The sequence below is a fragment of the Sprattus sprattus genome (genome assembly GCF_963457725.1).
Source record: "Sprattus sprattus genome assembly, chromosome: 1".
Lineage (NCBI taxonomy): Eukaryota > Metazoa > Chordata > Actinopteri > Clupeiformes > Clupeidae > Sprattus > Sprattus sprattus.
The window spans coordinates 41,690,290-41,714,311 of NC_137920.1; the positions used below are offsets into that span (position 1 = coordinate 41,690,290).

General features: G+C 43.3%; 2 protein-coding genes across 2 annotated transcripts in view; both read left to right on the forward strand.

Annotated features, from left to right (window-relative positions):
• The window catches only part of peli1a (pellino E3 ubiquitin protein ligase 1a), a gene marked incomplete at both ends in the record, with an annotated part of 11,682 nt that extends 9,880 nt beyond the window's left edge, over positions 1–1,802 (forward strand). The window contains one exon of the mRNA XM_080847104.1: positions 1,164–1,802. Coding sequence (XP_080703230.1) covers positions 1,164–1,802 — 639 coding nt within the window. The remainder of the gene's footprint in view (positions 1–1,163) is intronic.
• Positions 1,803–5,151: 3,349 nt separating this feature from the next.
• vps54 (VPS54 subunit of GARP complex) lies at positions 5,152–22,268 on the forward strand. Its single transcript, XM_080833180.1, has 23 exons — positions 5,152–5,201; positions 6,476–6,650; positions 7,146–7,387; positions 7,602–7,686; positions 7,980–8,014; positions 8,167–8,298; positions 9,857–10,242; positions 10,574–10,700; positions 11,431–11,538; positions 11,665–11,720; positions 12,865–12,961; positions 13,321–13,709; positions 14,347–14,476; positions 15,175–15,356; positions 15,658–15,770; positions 15,863–15,926; positions 16,049–16,154; positions 16,455–16,542; positions 19,141–19,262; positions 19,850–19,930; positions 20,038–20,145; positions 20,323–20,417; positions 20,860–22,268. Exons 2-23 carry the CDS (start codon positions 6,506–6,508, stop codon positions 20,963–20,965), a joined length of 2,997 nt encoding a protein of 998 aa, XP_080689306.1. The 5' UTR covers positions 5,152–5,201; positions 6,476–6,505; the 3' UTR covers positions 20,966–22,268.
• The last annotated feature ends 1,754 nt before the right edge of the window (positions 22,269–24,022 follow it).

Below are 24,022 nucleotides of genomic sequence, written 5' to 3' on the forward strand. Positions count from 1 at the left end.
TTTCCCTGTTCAGTGTTGTCCCTTACTGCTCACACTGCACAAAAGAAGAGTGTAATTCTTCACTGACCCAAAGACATCATTACAGTTTTTCTTGATTGCTTACACACATAGCGAATCATGGGTCAACTTAATCTAATGCTCACACCCTCTTTTCACAGCAAGAGTCTTGTCTGGTGAATGGGTTAACTATTTCTCATTGCTTTCACACGTTGTTCTTTGAGTTTTAACACACTTTTAAGAACTGTTACTCCCTTATCCCCCATCTGTCTTATGTACTGTATGGATTGCAAGTTAAGTCGTTATAACAATAGGTGGAAAGTGGCGGATGTCCAGAAGGATTTGTTGTGTGGATGTTACAAAGTCTATGTCTATGAATGGCCATTTGTTAGATCTGTCTTCTGAGACATGCTCCTGATTTTAACACTGCATTCATGAAGTGAAAATGAACTATGGGGATGACGGGGTAGTTGATGAACTTACAAATTAAGTTGCTGAACAGCACAGAAGAGAAAATAGAGAGGAAATAACACCTATACTTTCAGTGGTTGCCCAGATATTAGAGTATTATTCAGTAGCTCCCATGTTCTCCTTTGTGAATCTCCCGTCTGAAGCATGAAGTAGTAGGGCTCCCTCTAGAGGGGGTACAACGGTATTGCAGGGTAAACAAGTCATGTGACCCGGTGGACAGTAACGTGCTCAGTATAGTGTCAGGCCTGCTCTTGCCCAGGGCAATTCATGTGTGAGGGTGAGCTTTTATTTGAATTATCACCAACTAAGGTGGTAGAGTATTATAAAACCTGTCTTCCATGGTCAATACAACTTGAACTAGTTAACTAATGTTAGTAATCGAGGTAGCTCAGTTACCGTAGAAAAAGCCAGACAAAAAAGCCAGTTTGTCACCAAAAATGGACCTTGAAAGCACATAGGCGCTGCACCATCAACAAACACGCTTAATTTTTCTCAAATGACACTTGACGCCTGGACTGTAGAAATACGTCCTCAGTCTCCATATATTCACATACAGCAGGATGTATAGGAAAGGCTGGACTGTGTGTTCATCTAATGACAAAAGACTTAACCTTTGAGTATTTAGAAAAGCGCTATATAAAAATGAATTATTATTATTATTATTATTATTATTAACCATCCATTTTCCCACACAGGTGGAGAAGGAGAGCCACGAGCTGCTGGATGGCTCCCTGATTGACCTGTGTGGTGCCACCTTGCTCTGGCGTACCGCCGAGGGTCTGGCCCAGACGCCCACGGTCACCCACCTGGAGGTGCTGAGGCAGGAGCTGAACGCAGCCAGGCCCCAGTGCCCCGTGGGCCTAAACACCCTGGCCTTCCCCAGCCGGCGCAGCAGCAGGGGAGTCCTGGACGCCAAGCAGCCCTGGGTTTATCTGCGCTGTGGACACGTTCATGGCTACCACAGCTGGTCCGGGCGGGCTCAGCAGTCTCAGGAGGAAGAGGAGGAGGAGGAGGAGGAGGAGGAGGAAAGGCAGGGGCAGAATGAACAGGACCTAAGCTCCAGGGAGCGTGAGTGTCCCATGTGTCGCACGCGGGGGCCGTACGTGCCTCTCTGGCTGGGCTGTGAGTCAGCCTTCTATCTGGACGCAGCCCCCCCGACCCACGCCTTTGTGCCCTGCGGCCACGTGTGCTCAGAGAAGACAGCAGCCTTCTGGAGTCAGATCCCACTGCCACACGGAACACACACCTTCCACGCTACCTGCCCCTTCTGTGTGCGTCCACTGCAGCGGGACAGGCCATACATCAGGCTTATCTTTCAGGGACCGCTGGACTAAAGGGGGGGGGGGGGGGGGTGTGTGTGTGGTATCGTCCCCTAATTTGTCTGATATTTGTGATCTGTGTAATATGACATATGTAACATAAGCTTTTATATGGCAGAAGGATGGACAGTTTCTCCCGTCTTTGAAAAAGACTTGTTCCACATGAACCTTTGGAACTGTAAGCGATCTGACTCATTTAGGTAAAAGCAAGAAGACTGTATTTTCAAAGTTTTAGAGAACACTAGAGATATGCCAAGACGATGTTTGCATAAGCAAACTTTCTTGAACTATAATTGATGAACTGATGCAAATTATACATGCAGTTAGTATCAGGCTTAAAGCCTGTTTGTCTGCAGTTCTCTTGATGTCCTAGTGCACTGGTGTGTATGTGTGCATGTGCGTGTGTGTGTGAGTGTGTGTGTGTGTGTGTGTGTGTGTGTGTGTGTGTGTGTGTGTGTGTGTGACTGTGTGTGTGTGTGTGTGTGTGTGTGTGTGTGTGTGTGTGTGTGTGTGTGTGTATGTGTGTGATTGCGTGTCTATGTGCGGGCGCACACCTGTATGTGCCTGTATGCATGCAGAATGGAGGGTGTTTGCATGAGTGTTTGCATCTGTGTGATCTCTCATTTACTGCCAGACTGTAGGTCAACATTTGACAGTGTTGCATCAATGTAGTCTTTGGACGTCCTTCTGTATTTGTGCTGCTTGAACCCTTTTGTGATTGTACTACAGCATGTAGAAGTACCCCGAGGCCCTCACAAATTATGACCATAGAATCCAAATTGGAGACATTTCTTGGTAAAGTTATACTTTTTTCACATTTAAATTTGGGCTAATATCTCAATAACTGTATGTTGTTGGAAAAAAAACTCAGATATTTCTAGAGTTCCCATGTCTAATAGGCTCATTCAAACCCATTTACGCACACTGGATTTTACCACAATTTTGAAATTTGATCAAAAACGTACTTTTATTTACTCATTTCAGGCAACCAATCTGACTCTCATGAAAGATGCTATGAACCATCTCCAGACCTTGCTGGGGAAAACATCAAAAGAATTTTGATTTGTTAAAACATTTATAAGAAATGAGCCCGTTAACTTGTTGAGTGTTTCCAGGTCTATATTGTGTTTTGAAAGGTGTTACACTTCTATTCTTTGGTCACATGCCAAATTTCTTGGTAAAATGACACTTTTGTCACATTTAAATTTTGCCCACTTGGGACTCCAATCCCTATCTCATTACAATATGGAAGGAACAGTTAAACCCAGAAAATAGAATTTGGTTTGTCTTATAGTGCCATTTCCCATAGTGTCAATTGGCTCCCTCAAAAAAAGAAACAGAAAACAGCCAATCAAATTTCAAAATCTTTGTTTTTTTCTCATCATAATCTGCCAATGGCCAATCCTCATGAAAATTGTTAGAAGCATTCTCAATGTCATAGAGAAGCTATATATCAAATTCTAGCATATGCAGTTCTGTGCACATAGCCTACTGCTTGGACCCCAATGATTGCTGTTTTATATATTTTATTTCAATTTTTTTTTCTTACTTTTTGTTGTTGCCTTTTCTTTTGCATCCACAGCAATATTTTTGATACTCAAAGGTTCACACGATGTTTGTAAGTCTGTGGTTCTCAATAAAAAAAGGGTATGAAGATTGGACTAAATAAATGTCAATTGGGGGGGGGGGGGGGGCGAGGGCCCTTTCCAGTGTGCATATGCTCTGCTTGTCACTCATAAGTGTGCACTCCTCACTCCTCTTCTCAATCAATTAAAGAAATTAGATGTCCTTGATGACATGATATTTGTTTAATGGGTGGGGACTCCACCGAGGTATAGATCCATCGACCACGACTACTTCCTTATTTCTGATTCCTGCTCTTCAAGGCAGTATTACGCTACAGAGCATATAAGGAGGCCATGGAAATCACCTAGGTGTGGTGTTGTATTGTGATGATTGAGGTACATATTTTGCAACGTTGGTGTAGGTCTCACCCATTTGAAAAATGTATCGTACTATGCCACCCTGGATGCACACCCTAACAATGCTGAAGTGCTTACGTGCAAAGGTTCATGGGTAAGATGTGGAATTTGTGATTTGAAATAAAACATTGACTTAAAACAGCTAACTGACTGGAATTTACAACAGTGCATCTGCACAAAGTTTATGGTGAAATTGCTCTCATTTCATAGTGTAGAATAACAGGTTGTCAGGGGAATGCCAGGGGTTAAAGTTGAATGTGTTCAGTATCTTCAGTAGCCCTGCACAAACGAGAACATAGAGCACCATGGATCGTCCATGGATTCATTGGTAGGTACCAAATGGCGTGTCGCTCCAGATGTACCTCATGATGTACCGTAATCGTTCCAATGTTTACATTTGTGTCCAAGAACATAAAGGAAAAAAATTGCCACTAGGGGTGCAGAAAACATTTTGGTTACAGACAAGAAGGTACGAAATGTACCTATGATAAACTAAATGTGAGTGAACTTGATAGGGTTCAGCTAGAGGTCCATTCCTGAACTCAGATTTCTTAGTGTGTGCATGCATAGCCTATAGGCAGTTAGTTGGAACAACAGGTGTGTTAATTCATTTTTTAAACTTGAAGGTGGTGCTAATAAAATAATGTTTCAGGAAGTGGCAAATATTTCAGAAAGTGCAATTGGCAAATGTTTCAGAAAGTTGTAAAACTATAATCAAATACACATAAGAGGGTTTACATTTGAATTTTGCCATGAAAATAGAAGACATCATCTAGGCACTGGGTGAGTTGGCATGGAATGAAAGCTAGCTTGTTGCAACTGCTCCCATTTTGCCAGCTGTGCACTAAAATAAATGTTATGAATGAAATGTTAAGATGAATAACATCCTATGACCATATAACAAACACCTACAAAGCAAGATTTCAGATGAAGTGTTTGAGACATTTCTATTTCTTGTAACGACAGTTTTTACAAATCCAATATTTTATGACACCATTCATATCGTTTGTGAAGGCTGTAGGCTACAAATAACAAAACTGGTATCCAATATATCACTATTAGGCCATCCGTCTAACCCATTTCTGAGATCTTCAGATTATGAGATTTAGGCTATATTATTCGCCACATTTTACATGCGCTAATGAATATAATATAGGCATAACACTATCGCAATATATAGGGTTATGTACATCTACATAAGTGCGAATCCGCATTCAGATAGTTTCAATTGTGATAAGTTCGATAGTTGTGATTGTATTGCTGCTTTTTCATAGAAGTTTATCTAGTAGCCTAATTACACTCGAGGCAAGACTCGAGGAATCAATTCGCGCGTTGCATTGTGGATACAGTGCCGGTGGTTCTGTTGGCTTGTAGTGTATGAGATTGTGATGGTGTATGGAAGGAATAGGAGCTGCTGTGGTACAAACAACAGGTATTTGTCGTATGTTTCCAGCATCTCCTCTCGGCATAATAAGTGTATACCCGTTGGCTTGTTTTGTTTAATGTGCAAATATTGTAATAGTAAGTGTCAGTGAAGCAGGCTACCAAGTACTCCTTTCCATCTAGCGTTTATGTCAACCAGTTAGCTAGCAAAGGGTTGAATCTTTGTGTAGTCAGTGGTTTGGCTGTGTGAAGGCCGCATGACACCAATGGAATACGACTTAATCATAGACAGACAGATCATCCACCTTGTTCAATTTTAGAAATCTAAGATGTTATATGTATTTAACAACAGGCTAGCTGACGCGATGCTAACGAGTTGTGTTTCACGTTAGCTAGTTTAACAAGCTAGTTATCAAAGTTAGCTTGTTTGGTAGACTGAGGTCGTTTTCTCATCTCAGGAATGATAACGATGGCTGGCTTGCCAGCTACCCTATCGATTAGTAAAAATCTCAACGTTGTTGATTGCCGATTAGTGTTTTATTGTCGGAGCATTTAGCAACTCGAAAGGCATACCGCTTGACCTAGCAAGCGACACGTCAACGCTATACGCACCTATCTGGATATGAATGGTTTGTATGCGCCTCAGTAGTTAGGTAGGATCAACTATCTTACCAAATGAGCTATCATAAATATACTAACATGTTACCATTTTACCACCAACTAGGGAACCACTGTCCAAACATTATATCGTCTTCGTCGGGTCTTTCTTTGGTTTATTCCCAGGTTAACGTTACATCAGCACAACAGCAGTATACTGTAATGACTGAAAACATATGTAAATGCTGTTACTACTACATCAAACTTGATGTGACTTTAGGGGACATTAAGGGGGCTTGATCTCTAAAGTTGACCTGTCTTTTACCATAGACACCACATAAGCGCTTGTTCAATATCCCTGAGGCTCTTGTAATTTAGAGGAATACAACATTATTTAAAACATTAGTTTGGGCGGTTACTGTTGACATTAACGATTGCAGTTACTTGAAGATCACCCGTCTCACATCCTGTCACTTATCTCGTGTCTCTAAACCTCAAGTGTTTCTTCTCGTTTCACTCGTTGAGCTTTCAGTTTCCGTTGGTTGTTTGGCAGAAGACCGATAACGTTAGACTGTTTCTAATAACTACGTTTTTAGTTTAGTTTAGTTAGTTTATGTTGCTCTTGCCTGGCTTGTGCTGATTTCCCGGGACTATAGTAACAAGATAATGTCATATTTCAGGGCAGAACTTTTCTTTCAGTAGTTTGTTTTGTTTGTTCCTTTTTAGCTAGCCTTCTTAAAGAGGAGCCTCGATGCCATGGCCTCAGGCCACAGCTCCTCTTCAGTGCCTCACTCAAGCAGAGGCAGCAGTGATGGCTTTTACCGGAAGGGTCAGGAGCACTCATCCAGACACTACCGATCTGTCTGCCCCCTACCTGATGTCTGCCCCAAAGAGCCCTCAGGTAAGAAGACAGCATCAGCTCCTGTGTAGCCTCATACTTCCTGCTCAGTGTAATCTTTGTCCAAGTCTGGAATGGTAATAGTTTTTCAAAATACTTAAGTGCGATAGTGAAGCTTGATGGTCCTGGTTATGTCCATGGTGTTTTTAGAGGGGGTGGTGCTTATATTGACCCAATGTAGATGGTTGCTTGTCATTATTTCACCTGCAATGTGTGTGATTTTCTCCATTATATTGAGCTGTCATTGACATTGTCGTGGGTCGTGAAGACTTTCTCCAAAATGTTTTTGTGTTGTGCATATTCCAGCACTTTTCCAAGTTTGTGCTTTGTTTGTTTAGATTTAAGTCCATGTGGTTTATCTTATGTTTGTTTCACTGAATCAGGTTAGATGCCTCCTTGTTTGTAAGGAGTTGGCAGTAAAGTACTTGAATGGGTGAGGTATATTACCATGCACTGTGTGTTTTTATGGCGCAATGCTAACGCCACACTGCCTTTCAGTGGAGACCCGTGGGCTCTGTGATGGCCCGTCTGTGGTGGCAGACCAGCACCGCTGGACCATCTACAGTTCAAAGGTCAATCTGCCAGCTGCACTAAATGACCCTCGTCTGGCCAAGAGAGAGTCGGACTTCTTCACCAAAACCTGGGGTCTTGATTTTGCAGAAACCGAAGTCATGCCCTCGTTCTACCTCCCCATCATCACGAAGGAGCACTTCGCCCCGTACCTGCAAGAGATGTCTCAGGTAACAGCCCAGCCTGCCCCATCTTTCATTATTCAGTGGCTCTGACGCTCAGCAGGCAGCAGTGGGCAATAGACAACATTGCCAGAATGTTGGACTATAATGATTGGAACTGTTAATAAAATAAGTAAAAAGAATTGTGCATTTATTTCATATGGAAATTAAGAACTTGAAATGTATGCGTTATATTATTGCACAATTATTTGTTCCACCTCAGAAAGAGAAAATCCATGAGCGTTGCAGAGCCATCTGTCCCAACAAGGATGATCCTGACTCAGTCTCCAGCATAACACATAACCATGGTAAGAATACACAAGTTACATCCTTCCATGTTCAAGCACCTCTCTCTCTGTGCCTCTCTCTCTGTGCCTCTCTCTCTGTGCCTCTGTCTCTGTGCCCATCTCTCTGTGCCCATCTCTCACATCTCTCTGTGCCCAACTCTCTGTGCCCATAGGAAGTGTGCAAACTTGTACTGCATACCCATGCTTTTAATGTGGAGATCCATCAACTATGATCTGAAACAAAGAATGACATATTTTATAATTTAATGTGCTGTGATCTGCCTCTTATCAGACCACTGTGTTCCTCTCCACAGAAAAAGCACGAACGGAACTGGAACAGGTACCTAAGGTAAGAGTGCATGCGTTCTTTATTCCATTGTCTTATTCCTATAATACCTTACTTTTTTTGATTTTTGATTTTTGATTGATAGATTTAAGGACAAGTGACTGCCTGTTTGATTCCTTTATTTCTCAAACTTCTAACCTCATCTTGTTTAACAGATCTTCATGAGGCCTGATTTTGTATTGAATGACCCTGTGACCTTCAACGCTGTGTTACCATGGTCACACTTCAGTGTTGCTGCCAGTGGGAAGAATCGGGACGCGTCATCATCCCGGCTACTCCAGGAGAAGGTGAGGGCTCACACAGAAACCCTATTCTTGGCTCTGGAGTGGAGGACATTTAGTGGAAGAAAATTAGTGGATTTAGGTGACACAGTTGTGTAGATGGCTAGACACAATATAACTGTTTATTTGTGTTTGTAAACAAGGGGTTATGAATGAGTCAAATTAGTCAAATGACAAACTTGAATTTCTGTATTTATATGCGGCCAACTAATAATCTGTCTCATAGAAATAGAAAAATGCTGATGTAATTGTGACGGGGCACCTGAGTGACCCGCCACTGCAGCCTGTAGGCTGCTGCTGTTACTGAACTGGATGCAGGTGTTTTTGGTGTTTTTCATGTTCGTGTGAGTCAGCTACAGTTTATATGTTCCGTTAACAACGTCTTTCTGTTAAAATAACCACGCAATTTCAATGTCTTGTCACACATGTTCTGTTTATTTAGTTTATCAAACTACAGCGCAATATCACCTTGCATCGTCCGTCTTATCGTTGTTAGTGTCGTCTTGCGTCTGTCAGTTTATTGAGGGAATGTACCGCGTAAAGTGCACGTTTCCGTAACCCAAATTATTGTTGTATTTAGGCTGCCGTATTATGTGTCGGCTATTCCGTCACTGAGCCGTGTTTACTACAATGGTGTAGTGTTTTTCCCAGCTGTTTGGGACATTGTTTAATTAAGTATGGCTGCTGTGAGCCACAGGTGTTGGTGCCTGGGCCGATGACACACCTGCTATTGATAATTGGCATGAGCCAATTGGAGGTGGTGTCTAGGCTACTTAAACTCCCTTTTCTTTTGTTCGGGAGAGTTACCTGTTAATAAGACGTTAGTCTTAGGTGCTCTCACTGGACTAGATCCCTGGTCCTTTTACTTGCCCTTGTTTTGATTTCGAGAGTGTTCGTGTTTAATAAGGTGTAAACCTTACGAGCTCTCACTGGCCAGCTAATGTGGTCATTTTTATATATGTAGTTGACTATTATTGTGTATATCTGTATCAAGGCTATGAAGCCTATTGCTGTGTCTTTTTGGAAAGTTTCATTTATATTAATTTAGTATTGTCATCGTTTTTACTGCTTTGTGCCTTATTTGGGTGAAATAAAAACCCATCTTCCTAACATCTTCTCCCTCCTGAGTCCTCCCATGAGTGTAACATCCTAGCTCTAAGTGCGAAGGCTATCCCAACCTTTTACAGTAGTCAATCTGCATGAAGTTTTTATTCTTGATTTTTAGTGAGAGTTAAAAACTAAAGTTACTTTGGTGATTAAAGTAAAGGAAAAAATAAATAATTGTTAAAGGTAAACAGTTTGATGCATCTAGTTTCAACACCGTTTTCTGGTGGACACGTGAACATTTTGATTGTTGGGATGGCTTAGAAATGGCCACTTGCTCTTTCATACCTAGTAGACATCATGAACAAGTGGCTGATTTTAGTTGATTCATAATCCACAGTCATGAACAGTTGGGTTGGACTGCCAAAAATCTTTGTCTAGAAACAGTAATTGGTTTTCCTCTCTCCCTCCCTTCAGACCTTAAACTCTCATGTATTTTTCTTCCTTTCTCTTCTTCCAGCTGAGTCACTACCTGGATGTGGTGGAGGTCTGCATTGCTCGTCAGATCTCCCTGCGCTCGGAGGCGTTCTTCCACGCCATGTCCTCCCAGCACGAGCTGCAGGACCGGCTGCAGAAGACGACGCACGCGGTGGCTAAACTACGCAGCCGCATGGCCAACATGGAGCGCGTTATGTGTGAGGGCCCCCTGAAGGCCCTGCAGCAGACGCTGACGCGGAGCAACTGCGTGCGTCTGCACAGTAAACTGAAGCTCATGGCCGCGGTGCACCAGACCCAGCCCACCGTGCAGCTGCTGCTCTCCACCTCCGAGTTTGTGGGCGCACTGGAGCTTATCGCCACCACCAAGGAGGTGCTGCAGCAGGAACTACAGGGAATACACAGCTTTAGGTGAATATACACACACACACACACACACACACACACACACACACACTCACTCATTATTAAATGATCCATGCCTATGATTCTTTCCCCCACACACACACACACCTATCAGGTTTGATGTCTTTTTTCCCCCCAGCCTCTCTTACTGTTGACATGTATATGCCACCTCAGATCCGTCTGAATCTTTAGTTGTTCACCTGATAAGGTGCTAAGTCCTGGGAGGTGCAGCTCAACCCCCCCCCCCCCCCCACTGTGCTGTGGTCAGAGTGAAAGACTCTCCCCTGTGTGTCATTTTAGAATACCTCCATACTGATCTCTGTGTATCTGGCTGCAGGCACCTGGGCTCCCAGCTGTGTGAGATGGAGCGCCTCATTGATAAGATGATGGTGGCAGATTTCACCACCTACGCCAAGAGTGACCTCAACCGCCCTTTTGAGGAGGACAGCCAGGTCCTGGAGAAGGTATGGTAACTTCCCCTACATCTCCTTGTCTACTAACTGTCACAGTCATTCTCACATAGTATGATCTGAGCACGCCAAAGGTCATGTTCATAAGATGATATTAGCTGTGTGTGTGGATAACTGTGTAATAGCGACTAAGAGCCTGGAGCTAGAACAGTATTGAGGGAGTCGTGTGTGTTGGTTGGGTTATATTTGTTATATGTGGTTTGGTTAGGTTGGCCAATCTGGTGCACAAGCCGGGTTTTTTTCACCTCTAAGAAACCACATCAATGCGAGGGGAAAGGTTTATGTGAGTGTCTTCTTCTGTGGTAAACCAATGCAGTGGCAGTGATCCTCCAAATGAACCTATCGATAGAGAATGCAAGGTGCTCAGAGAGCATGATGGGTCATAATTCTTAGTAATAGTTAGTAATTCTAAATCACCGTAATCATGGCCTGAAATCCTGTTCCTCTACTGTAATCCGTTAAAGTCCAAGAATTAATGATGACTATGATCTGGCCGTAATGGGTAACTTAGTAATTTATCCAAGAGAGTTGACGTATTTATATGTTGATTTTTCTCAAATTGACACAAAATGACACAAAATCCAGTTTTGCATGAAGTCTGTAATCATTTAACAAATTAAAGTGTGGTGTATACAGTTTCCTGTACACCAGTGATATGTGACCAGGTGGGACTGGTCTGTGATCTGTATGTAACCGTACTGATCAGATGTGTGCTCTTCAACAGGACCGACTGCAGTCTCTTGTCTTTGGGCTCCTGCGGCAAAGGAAGCTGGACTTCCTGGACATCTACAGTGAGGAGATAATTCAAGCAGCCAAGGGCATAGTCAGACAGGTATGTTTACTCGCTTGGAAGCCCAGGAATGCTCACAATGAGGAAGAGCGGTTTCACAGAGTTAATATAAGGAAGTATGGTGAATGTGATGATTGATTACCTCTGTCCTTTTCCCCAAAATTCTAGTCTGTCCTCCGAACCGTGTCTCAGATTGATGAGATAGACGCCGACGTCGTCATGAAGTGAGTATGGACTCTGTCCAGACAATGGAGCTTCCTTATGTGGATGTCATTCAAGTGAAGACATGTCTGTTTGGAAACAGTAGTGTAGCATACTTGCACCGAGGGGAGTGTTGGGGAATTGCTCCAGCTAGCTGTCTGTGTAGCTTGCAGTTAGTTAACAGTAGGGGGAGCTCCACTCCTGCCTGCCCACGGGCAGGGTAGGAAACACACTAGACACAAGAAACACACAGGAAAGTGGACTAAATAGTGTTTGAATAGATATTTGCCGCGATCAAATGCAAATCAATTTATAACTGTAATAAAATGCAGTATCTGGATGTTTTGGTTGATATTCTGTCCCTCACTGCTAAAATAGACCTACCATTTCAATTATAGATCACGCAAATACTTATTTTCCCCACTGTATGTCTGCCCTGCCCATAGACATGTCTGCCCTGCATTGATATCAGATGCGTGGGGAAGTACAGAACATTTGGATTCTTTTTCAAGATGTACAAGATACGCATATACGCACGTTATGCAAATAACTGTACTGTCACTCACAAAGTTCTATTGACACTGTGAAGAATGTTTTTTTCTGAAATGCATGTTAGATATTCCTTTGTATCTAAATTACACTGAGATATTCCAACAGATTAAAGACTTATTTGTCTTGATTATTTGCAAAGTTATGGGATTCTTTATCCACACCGGTAGATATGTTCTGCGTTAGACTGTCTCAGTTTGCAAAGCATTTTGGGAATTTTTCTGTACCACTCCGTTAGGGTCTGAAACGGCTCCTTTGGAGGGCTATTTGGAGGGTCAGATGACCACCCTCCATCCTAAGGAGAAATAGGACACCCTACTCTACCCTACCCTACCCTACACGGGAGCGTGCAAAACGGAGGGGCAGGGCCAAGGGTGGAATTGGAATGGGGCCAAGGGTGGAATTGGGCCTGGCATGATAAGAAGATACTTGCCTAAGTGTCATTGTCATAAAACCGTATAGCAGGAAACTGATTTCTTTTCATATATCCAAAATTTGTGTTTCTGATGAATTGATATTGTTAATACAGATGTACATGTAGAGGTGTATTTCTTGATGCCTAGCACAGTTTGGGAAGAGCTTTCTGAAATGATCCTGACTGTTCTGTGTGGCCTACAGGCTGCCAGACCAGATGCGTCTGATGGTGTTCTGCCAGTGGTTTGAGCTGCTGCAAGACATATTTGAGCACTTCATTCTCTTCCTCAAGAGAATCAAGGTAAGGTCACAGAATTTTTTTTAATCAATAGTGGGTGTGCCAAGTCCCCCCAAATATGGTTGTCACTACCTGTGTCTGTGTCTGTGTCTGTGTCTGTGTCTGTGTCTGTGTCTGTGTCTCTGTCTGTGTCTCTGTCTGTGTCTCTGTCTCTGTCTCTGTCTGTGTCTGTGTCTGTGTGTGTACATATATTTATGGATATGCTCACCATATTTTGTTAGTGGTAGGAGTGCCTCCTGGCTAATGCACTATAACAGTCTGTAATATTCTTTGTACTCTTCTGAACAGGCGACTCTGAGCGTGATCAGGTGTGTGTTCTGTTTCTTCGTGTGTGTGTGTGTGTGTGTGTGTGTGTGATGCAGGCGACTCTGAGCGTGATCAGGTGTGTGGTGCTGGAGGTTCTTGACAGCAGCCAGAGGAGCAGACTGACGGCGGAGGGGCGAGAGCGGGCAGGGCTGGGTGGAGAGGGAGACCACGAGGAGGAGGAAGAGGAGCGTCTGGAGGGCCACCCTCGGGTGGGGACGGAGCTGGCCTACCTCACGCACGAGGGCATGTTCATCAGCGACGCTCTGAACGAGGCGGAGACGCAACAGGAGACGCAGCAGGAGACGCGCAGCGCGGCCATGCAGATGCAGGCACGGAGGGACGTGTGCGGGAGCGACTCAGCCTCGGCCACCACAGAGTCCTCGTCGAGCAGAGAGCACACCTCCAACACTACATCAGCCCTGCCGGGGGGGCTCAACACGGGCCTGTGAGTCTCATCCACTCACAGCCTGAATGTTATCGTGCAACACATTTGTTCCAGTATCTCAACCGTAGGGATCTAAATGGTACCAGTTCCTGACTGGTCAGTGCCAAAGTCAGTGCCAAGCTCCTAGACAAACGGGCTGCTAACGGGAGGGAAGGACGGTCTACTCCTTGTGACCAAAGTGTTCCCATGCAAATGTATTTTGTAATGTAACCAGACTATTTCTAGAAGGCGGGCTCTGACACATTTTTTTTTTTACAAAATGACACTAGATAGATTAATGTGTAAGTTTAACATCTATATATTATGCTTGATACGGCGAGTAGCCAAAGGTTAGCCTCCATTCATTCTCTAAAAGGGATTTTCTTTCAAAAACCAGAATGTGCGAAAATCCTAGTCCAGCGTATACAAAATGACGACCGTCACTCCCACACACAGGCTACATGAAACTCAGGAAACAGTTGAACTTGTTATTTCCGGCAAAAAAAGTAATTATAAAATAACTGTTTAACGTCTTGTCTTGTTATGCCTTGTCCATTTTTTTTTGCACCAAATTATGGTGAGTAGTCTCTATTAGAGTATTGATAAGTGTATCAAAAACCTCTGTGAGGTTTGTCATACGTCTCTCATCTCTCCTCAGCAGCAGTGAAGACATGATGCCGTCCGACCTCGAGCTGGGCCGCGTGGCCAACAATGTCCAGGAGCTGCTGTACACCGCCTCTGACGTCAGCCACGACCGCTGTGTCAAGGTGCTCATGGCCAGAGCCAAGGTACTCTCCCCTGGGCAGGCTCAGTCTGCTCCCCACGCAGTGGTTTGGTAGAATGGCCTGATCTGCATGGACTTCAGGTCAGCTCCCCCATCATGGTGCAGTTCTACAGGGCCATCATTGAGAGTGTGCTCACATCCTCACACTCGGTCTGGTATGACTCTGCCTCTGCCCGCTCTAAGGCCAGGCTCCAAAGAGTCGTACGGGCTGCAGAGCGCATCATCAGCTGCCCCCTTTCCCCCATCAAGGACCTCAACAGCTCCAGATCCCGCAGGAAAGCAGTGAATATCACAGCAGACCCCTCATATCCTGCCAACTGCCTCTTTAACCGCCTCCCCTCTGGACGGCGATATAGGGCCATCATGACAAAAACATCACGTCACCTCAACAGTTTTTTCCCCCAAGCAATATTCCTCATAAACAGCTCTTGCACATGAGCTTTATGGCACCTCACAGCACTTTATTTATTTTACTATATTTAACATTTCTATTGTTGCACTACCTCCATTCCTATTTATGATCATACTGGTACTTTCTTGTATTTTTGTCCCTTCTATTTGTGATGCTCCAGCCTGAATGGAAAAAAACAATCCAAATTCCTAGTACCTGTGTACATGGCGAAATAAATGAATTGAATTGAATTGAATTGAATTGAATTGAATTGAATTGAATTGAATTGAATTAAGTTCTCTGTCTCTCAGGATGGTTCTCTAGAGCGCCTGAGCTCGGCGGAGTTTGTGTGCCTGTCCCAGGAAGTGGAGGGGTTCGTGAAGGAGACGGAGGAACTGTGTGGCAGGCGCAGTGTGTCCCTCCGGGGGGCGCTGCAGAGCCAAGCCAACCGCTTCGTCCACAGGTTCCACGAGGAACGCAAGAACAAGCTCAGGTTAAAGCACACACACACACACACACGGTCGTACACACACATACCCACATGTACACACACACACACATATACACACACACACACACACACATATACACGTACACACACACACATATACACATACACACAAAGACATATACACATACATACCATCACACACACACACATAAACACTTATACACACACACACACACACACACACACACACACATATATACACACACACAAGCAGGCAAATAAATAATTTGTCTGTGTTCTTCATCCCTTACGTATCTCTTTGTCTGTCCTGCTACTCTTTTAGTTTGCTGTTGGACAACGAGCGCTGGAAGCAGGCGGAGGTGCCTGCAGAGTTTCAGGACCTGGTCAACTCCATCGCTGACGGCAGGATCACACTACCTGACCGTAAAACCTCAGGTCCAGCTCCCACACTACTCATGTTGACTCCACACATTCCCCTTCCTGAGGCCATGAGTCATCTTAACCCTCACTCTCTGTCTCCACTCCAGGCACTGAAGAGCGCAAACCAAGTGATTACTTAACCGTTGATGGGCAAAGATATGCTGTTGTTGGGTATGCTTAATCCGACCCTCTGCTTTCTTGCATACTTCATTTGAAAGATTGTGTGAGGGTCTAGTCCATATTTGATATGTTACAAACCCAAGACGACTAACTTTTGTGTTTTTGCTCTTAAGCACTGTCCTGCTGCTGATCCGGATCTTTCTGGAGTACTGTCAGTGTGTGAATGACATCCCCTCCATCGCCACAGATATGCTGACACGCCTGTCGGACTTCCTCAAGGTAAGGACAGGACTAGGGGGTGGTGCTTAATGTTTGGTCTCCGCTCTACCACTTTTAATCTGATTGATTCTTATATTAATGTTTTGAAAACACTGTCAATTTTCTCAATAAATCAATCAATAAGTCTGTCAAAGGCAGTGGCCTTGTATCAATATCAGTGATGTTTAGCGCTTCTTTTGTAATCTGGAAGTTGGTCAGGCTAAGAGGATGTGAGACTCAAACATGACAAACTGCGTTCCTCCTGCTGTGATTGAAGTCTAAGGACTAAACGTAGTTTTGTTTCTGTGCGTGTGGAACCAGCACTTCAACTCCCGGAGCTGTCAGCTGGTGCTTGGAGCTGGAGCGCTGCAGGTGGTGGGACTCAAGACTATCACCACTAAGAACCTGGGTACGCCAACACGCAGTCTCACGGAGACACATATGCAATGAGGCTAGACAGTTTGTGAACCCTTTGCAGAAATGTGATCTAAAATGTGATCAGATCAGAAGCCAGAATGTTTATTTACAAATCTATTGTGCTTATTTGTTTGTTGACCAAATGATCCAACATCACATGACCTTAGTTTGAAAGAGTTGGTGAGCCCCTCCTTCCAGTAACTGGTTTGAACCTGTTTAAACCAAAATGACTTTCCGGTCGCTGTTGATCATCCTCTGTTGAGCTTCAGCTCATGGACGGATGCACTGCAACTCAGCTGCAAAATGTCCTGGCAAAGTGCAGAATTCATAGTTGTGGAGGTGATGTGGTCTCCTGCTCCTGATGAGATGCAGATGTTCATGCGGATGCAGATGACGTGAGATTCCTAACGCACCATTAACGATGCATACTGCATGAAGCTGCTTTATGGAGCCAGTGTCTTAAGTCACTGAGAGGGAGCACAAAAGCACTGCGAGGGCAGCGCCAAGGAAAATCTCTCTCTGAACAAGAAGGAAACCTCTAATAATAACGACATTTCCACTTTTGGAGAACTGAAGGGCTGCATTTTTTAAAATGAGTTATTTGTGGATAAGGAACTGATCCATTTTAAGGTAGTACGAAGCAAGACCGTAGGGCCGTGTAGCTAAGGGAAAGATTGTCAAATGGACTCTAGACTTGACGTGACACCAGTGTAGAAAGACTAGGACTGTAAAGTTATGTTCACATCTCCTAGGTCTGGTTTGCATACAAGCAGCAGTTATATGATTATCAGTGTTTCCCACAGAAATTTTGGAGACTATGGGGGGGGTGCGCGGCGGGCGCATGTCCTCGGGGGGGGGGGGGGGGGGGGGGGGGGGGGGGTGATGTTTTTTCGGCCTAAAATTCGTGATTTCGCTGGAGCTTCCAACTTTTTCGGGGGGATAAGCCCCTACATAAAACCTATTATTTTTCCTGTGACCCAGCAAAACTAGGGGGGTCTAAATCATAAGATTTTTTTTTTTAAATAACCTTTTAAATAGTGTCCTCTAGTGGGTTTTAGGAGATAAATTAACAAATTGAGATTTAAAATATGGCACAAATATAAACATATTGAAGACATCTGCTGAGATTTTGTTTGGGATTTGTGTGAAGCAAGAGCACCCTGACCCGGGAGAGAAAGCTTAGGAACAGCTACTACACTTTGCCTCCACATATTAATGTGAGGCCTCCTTCTCTGCAATGACTGATCAAAACAAAGCAGCGAAACAGACTGTGCCTGGAGAAGAGCTTGGTATCAGCAGTTGCCTCCCTTTGTTTTAGGAAGAGAAATTAACAAATGTAGATTTAAAATATGGCACAAAAATAAACATATTGAAGACTATAATGGTCTAAAGGTGCTCATTATAGTTAATGTCAGATATCCTCTGTTCAATTTTCAAACTCTCCCTCACTATATTACTTTTTTGATCGAGCAATATTCCATGACACCTGATACGATGCCAACGTGACCGTTTCAGAGTACTTAGCCGAGTCTGTTTCTCTGACTGATGTATCAACGAATGTACCTTGTGCTTGCCCGGCTCTGCTTTTAGGAACTCCTGGGCTATGTTAGCATCCAAGTTCAAGGCTTTAAAATGCGACCGTGACGTCTGCATATTAAGCAAAGGGGTTTTCCATTTCGCTCTGCAAATAATCCTCCCATTCAGGCAAGAACGCCCGGTGTTCATATTCATACATTCGTTTAGCTCTACGCTTTGCTGGATCCATGGCATTCTTTCAGTAGCTACAGCTAGTCTGGCTAGTAACTCTCTGAGACTGCGTGCACACATTAGAATGTTTCACTTTGGAACATTAACGTTACTTGAAGACATCTCTCAAGATCGAGTGATGACAAAATATACATGAATAAATACCCCCGTTCAAATCGGACAGCTTTTTGTCTGTATTTCCAAATATATTGGCCGGCAACTACTAACTGCTATCTTATCTTCAAACAGAAAGTAACGTGTGCGCATCGGGGCAGAAGTCCGCCTTGCGCATACAGAGAGCAGAGGACAATTGTAAACGCGCGATCATCTAGTGACAAAAATGACATGCCGTTGTGCAAATAAGATAAATAACACAAAGCTATTTATTGTGTTTAATAAAATAACAAGCTATAGAGTATAGACCTGTTCTATAGGAAAGGTATCCTTAACTGACTTCCGTTGTGATCTTGCGCTTTATAGAAAATTAAATTGAGCAAAGTTAACTTGACCTTTCAGGGGGGGTGCCGTTGGGGGGGCGGGGCGCCCCCCTTATACAATGGTAGGGGAAACACTAACATATCTCAACAGTGTTTTGTTTTCGGCACAGTCGCAGGCAGACAGCCGAACTTCGTGCTTTCATGCAATCCCAATGAGAGCGACACGAACTTCGTCTGAGCAAAAAAAAAAAAAAAAAAAACTTCATGTGCACGCAGAGACTATGGCGGACGAAATTAGACTATGGCGGTGCGCCATAGTCTCGTCAATGTGTGGGAAACACTGATTATAATAACATCCACATCTTTCTCTTCCCTTCTATCTTTCTTTCTTTCTCTCCTGCACCCAGCTCTGGTCTCCCGCTGTCTACAGCTTGTGGTCCACTACATTCCCATCATCAGGGCGCACTTTGAGACCAAGCTGCAGCCCAAACAGTACAGCGTCCTGAGGCACTTTGACCACATCACTAAAGTGAGCTTCCATACCTGTACACACACACACACATCACTAAAGTGAGCTTCCATACCTGTACACACACACACACACACACACACACACATCACTAAAGTGAGCTTCATACCTGTACACACACACACACACACATCACTAAAGTGAGCTTCCATACCTGTACACACACACACATCACTAAAGTGAGCTTCCATACCTGTACACACACACACACACACACATCACTAAAGTGAGCTTCCATACCTGTACACACACACACCTCACTAAAGTGAGCTTCCATACCTGTACACACACACACACACACACACACACACACACACACACACACACACACACACACACACATCACTAAAGATAGCTTCCATACCTGTACAGTATAATTCTGAATGGTAAATGCACCCACATGTAATCATTTTTAATTTTTACATTTAATGTAAAGTCATTTTGAGGATAAGATATCATGTCACATTCATGTGTTTTTTGTTGTCTTGTGACATGTGATTGAAGTCTAAGGGTAGTGGGTATCAGAAGGGTTAATTGCCACCTTTGAGGAAACTTTTTCTCCACATCTGGTTTCTGTCTCGTTGCAGGATTACAATGATCACATAGCTGAAATTTCAGCCAAACTGGTTGCAATCATGGACAGTTTGTTTGAGAAAGTGCTGTTGAAGGTAAGTGTTTGTTCCTGGCTCACACTCCTCGCTGGGATGTGCCTGTACATAAGTTGGTGTCATTTTGAAAGATATCTGAATTTAATGCCATGTTTCTCCTGCTACAGTATGAAGTCAAGGCTCCTATGCCTTCCATTTGTTTCCGGAACATCTGCAAACAGATGGCTAAGATGCATGAGGCCATCAGTGACCTCCTGCCAGAAGAGCAGACTCAGGTAGCCACACGGATAAGACCACAGATTGAGTTATCAAGTGTTCATTATTAGTATATAAGTGTTAAATTGTAACAGAAAATGAGTAAATGTTTCAGTGAATTTCTGAGCATAGATGACATTTTGGGATAGCAGAATGTGTGTTGTGCAGGCCATGAAAAGTGCTTTTTGTGTTTGTAGATGCTGTTTTTGAGGATAAATGCCGGCTTTAAAATGCACCTGAAAAAGCAGTTGTCTAAACTAGGTGTGGTCAATGATGGTGCTCCTCAACATGGGTGAGTTTGTTTTCTCATCTTCAACCCTTTTAAGATGACGTCCATGATTAGAATCATTACACTTTTCATTGAGTTCAGCTAAACTCTCCTCACCCACCTCTAGCGGTTCATCGAGTGTCTGTGCTCCAAAAAATGGTTTATGTGCACAGTTCTGGCTCTGGAAACTGAAAACAAAGAAGGTTCAAAGGTCAAAACAAGCCATGTACTATTCCAGCCATTCGACTTGTTGCTTCAGGAGCACAGAATGACCAGGTGTAATTTGGTTGTCTGTTGAGTTCAAGTATTAACAACCTTTCACCTGAATCAATGACTGTACCTTTAAGTCTGTGTATCACGGTTCACAATTTTGAGATTGCAATGACTTAAGATCATTAAAAATACAACGTCTACCACCTTTGTCTCTAAACTTGTGTTTCTGTTTGTCTTTCCCCCTCTCTTCTAGGCTGGTAGTGGTTGATGTGGCGTTCTACACAGAGAACGTGCAGGTTCTGAGGTCTCTGGAGCGGCTGGACCTGAACATGGCGGAAATCTGGGAGCAGAAGAGGTGATGGCCGCTGGGCTCCTGAAGGATGTGTCATTGAGGCCCACAGGAGAGCGATCTGAAGACTCCACTGGAACGGGCCGCTGTGTGCTTCTGTCTTACCATCCAGCGTGTCCGAGACCACAGTCCCCAGTCACTAGTCCGCTTGCCTTTCTCTGCTGTTAGCCAGAAGGGGCGCATCAGGGGGTCGGAAACGGCTTGGGGTGGCAAGGTTAGGCATTAAACAACGCAGAGGAGACGCTGGCATTAATTTGTGGGGACCAAACTGGAAATTGCTGAAAAAAGGGCAGCATTTCTTTCAGCCTTTTTTTTTCTATTTTCTTTCCTTCCTATTTTGGACAGGGATGATTTTTCACTACACACAGAAGCTCTTTCTGGTCACGGTGTGCAATGCAATGGGGACAAATAAAGGAGGATCGACTCAAGTAGAGAGATGTTTGAGATTAAGGAGGAGTTGATTTCAACAGGGGGTAAAGACATAAAGTATCATTTTATTTCCTGTACAATTTTTTCTAAGGTTTTAACTGTGGTTTTTAGCCGTTCGTTTGTGAACTGAGGGAAGAAATGACGACCAGATCAACTCATTTGCCAGATTGATGTAGAAACATGTAGCTTAGATCTTAATGAAGTGGAGGAGGAATGTGAATATGTGTGTAACTGTCACATGATCTTGTGTTGGACAACTTCAACAGAATCCTGAGATCTCTGTAAGCAGTACCCTCAGGCTTTCATGCAAGCCATTACTGATGTTGTGAACTGAGCATGGCTCCTAATATGCTTGATTTAAACAAGCACCTTGGAAAGACAGCTCTAAAGATGATCAGTGAAATAAAGAACTCTAAACTTATATCTTAATATATAAAAATATATAGAGGACACTCTGTTTGTTTGAGTATGTCTTCATATTTCATAGACAGGAGTATGTGTATAGCTTGTTTGTAAATCATTGTCCGTCTCCCCGGCTAGTCCATATCTATGCACACAGACAACTGATTGCTATGCATTATGGCCAAGTGTATGACCAAGCGTTCTCCCAACACAGATGGATAAACAGCTGTTCTGCACGGAAATCCTGAAATATCAGGAGGAGAATGATAATTATTCAATTGGATCAGAGAATGACACTGAAATCTAAATGTGTGAATGGTTTTACAGTTAGACCCTCAGAATATGTTTAGGAAATTGCTGCCAAATGTTCCTAGAAGATTACTTCTTTGTTTCCATTGCTTACATGCTTGATCATCTTTTCCTTCACATATTTATTGAGCTCGGTCCAAGTATGATGTTCTCCTGTAGTGTTTGATGACTGATCAAATCATGGTGTCGGTGAAGGAGGGTGAGGGGGGGGGGGGGGGGTAGATTATGGGAGAGCACTGCACCAGTCAGAAGCAACAGTGCTGTCGAATTCAAAAGTGCCTACTTTTGATTTATACCATAGACTTTATCAGACTCTAAAGAGTGCCTATACCACTCTTCTGTGTATGTGTGCACATGTGTGTGTGTGTGTGTGTGTGAGGGAGAGAACAAGAGAGAGTGCACGTGTATTTGCGGTATCTGATCAGTGTGTGTGTGTGAGAGAGTACTTGTGTATTTGCGGTATCTGATCTGTGTGTCGGCCCTGATATGGTGCTTGGAAAAGGCCGGTGAGGAGATGCAAGACAAACTAAATCTTAGAGCATGCCTGAGCGTTTTTAAATGTGGTGAATCCCAAGTGATTTTTTTCAATAAAGCCACATGGGACTTTCTGTTTGTGTGGGGTTTTGTGTGCTGTTTATTTTCTGCACTTGATGTCTTTTAACAGATTTCATCTCATTTTGTGGTAAAGTCTATTCAGGTTCTGATTATGGCCTACTTTTTATAGTTAGAGAAAAGGCATTGCCAGGAAACACATGAGGGCTACATTGTTGTGGTTTAAGCCTGTGTAAACAACAGGACCTGGGTGTCCACTCACTTCATAAACCAGGTACTTGTGTAGACATACATGTATTTCTCAAAAATAATTCAGATGGTGATATCAGATCAACCAACCACTGATACTGTGGTATTCATTTGGGGAAATGCACAGCAGAGAACAGGGCCTCTGTCTCACAAAACAGTTGTAGGTCTGCAAGTATAACAGTGAGAATCAAAACCAAGATGGTGTTTCTATTCTAATCTTATGTTGACTTATTGTTTGATTCTGTATATGATTTGCAATTTTTGACTCAGTTTTCATAGGTGGGCGGGACTTAAAAGAGGTTGTTTGGGGATAAAGCTGTTAGTCTACCTTGGAAATGATCTTAATTTACATTAACAGTATATTTTATTTTTGGTTTCCCTTTATAATGTTAATTTTTCTTTTTCTAGATTTCCTGTTTCTTTCTGTTTAATAAGGGGTCTTTACTTATTTAGGCCAAAATATTTGGATGCCAGTTAGTAGCCAAAAGATGTGCCACATCAAGAAAGCCCCCAGCAAGTATCAGGTGAAATGTGGGTTAATTTGTGTTTAACTCATTATTAGTTGTGACTTATGAGTTATGACCATATACTCATTCGTACGGGTCACATTCATTCTCCCAGCTGCCAGCTGCTTGAATTGAATTGAATTTCTAAACAAGTAAAATGACCATACAATTAATAGTGAAAGTGACTTTAACCAGTGAAAGTGAGTTCACTGGCCAGTGACTACAAATTGTTTCAGCTCCCCAGTAGGCTAACGAAATATCACTGACATAGACAAGTTATACTGAATATTGACAGGGGTGAGGGAGAGATAACCCCCAAATATGCCTTTTTTTAACCATATGTATGCCCCGACAGCAGAGCAAGGTTTAGTGAATGTCATTTGAAAATGTTAGGATACCCTAGTTTAGATATACTGGAAACTAGGGTGGTATACTGGTAATGGCTGCCACAGACCAGGGGGACAACGGACAAGCCACGGGATTTGCACATAGGCCTATCTATATTTTGCACATTCTGAAAGGTCAATGTATGAGTATTTAATTTGACTCATATTTTGGGGCACGGAAGTTGCTTATCCAGACACACTTATTGAAGTTAATTTCTAAAGGGGTATACACAT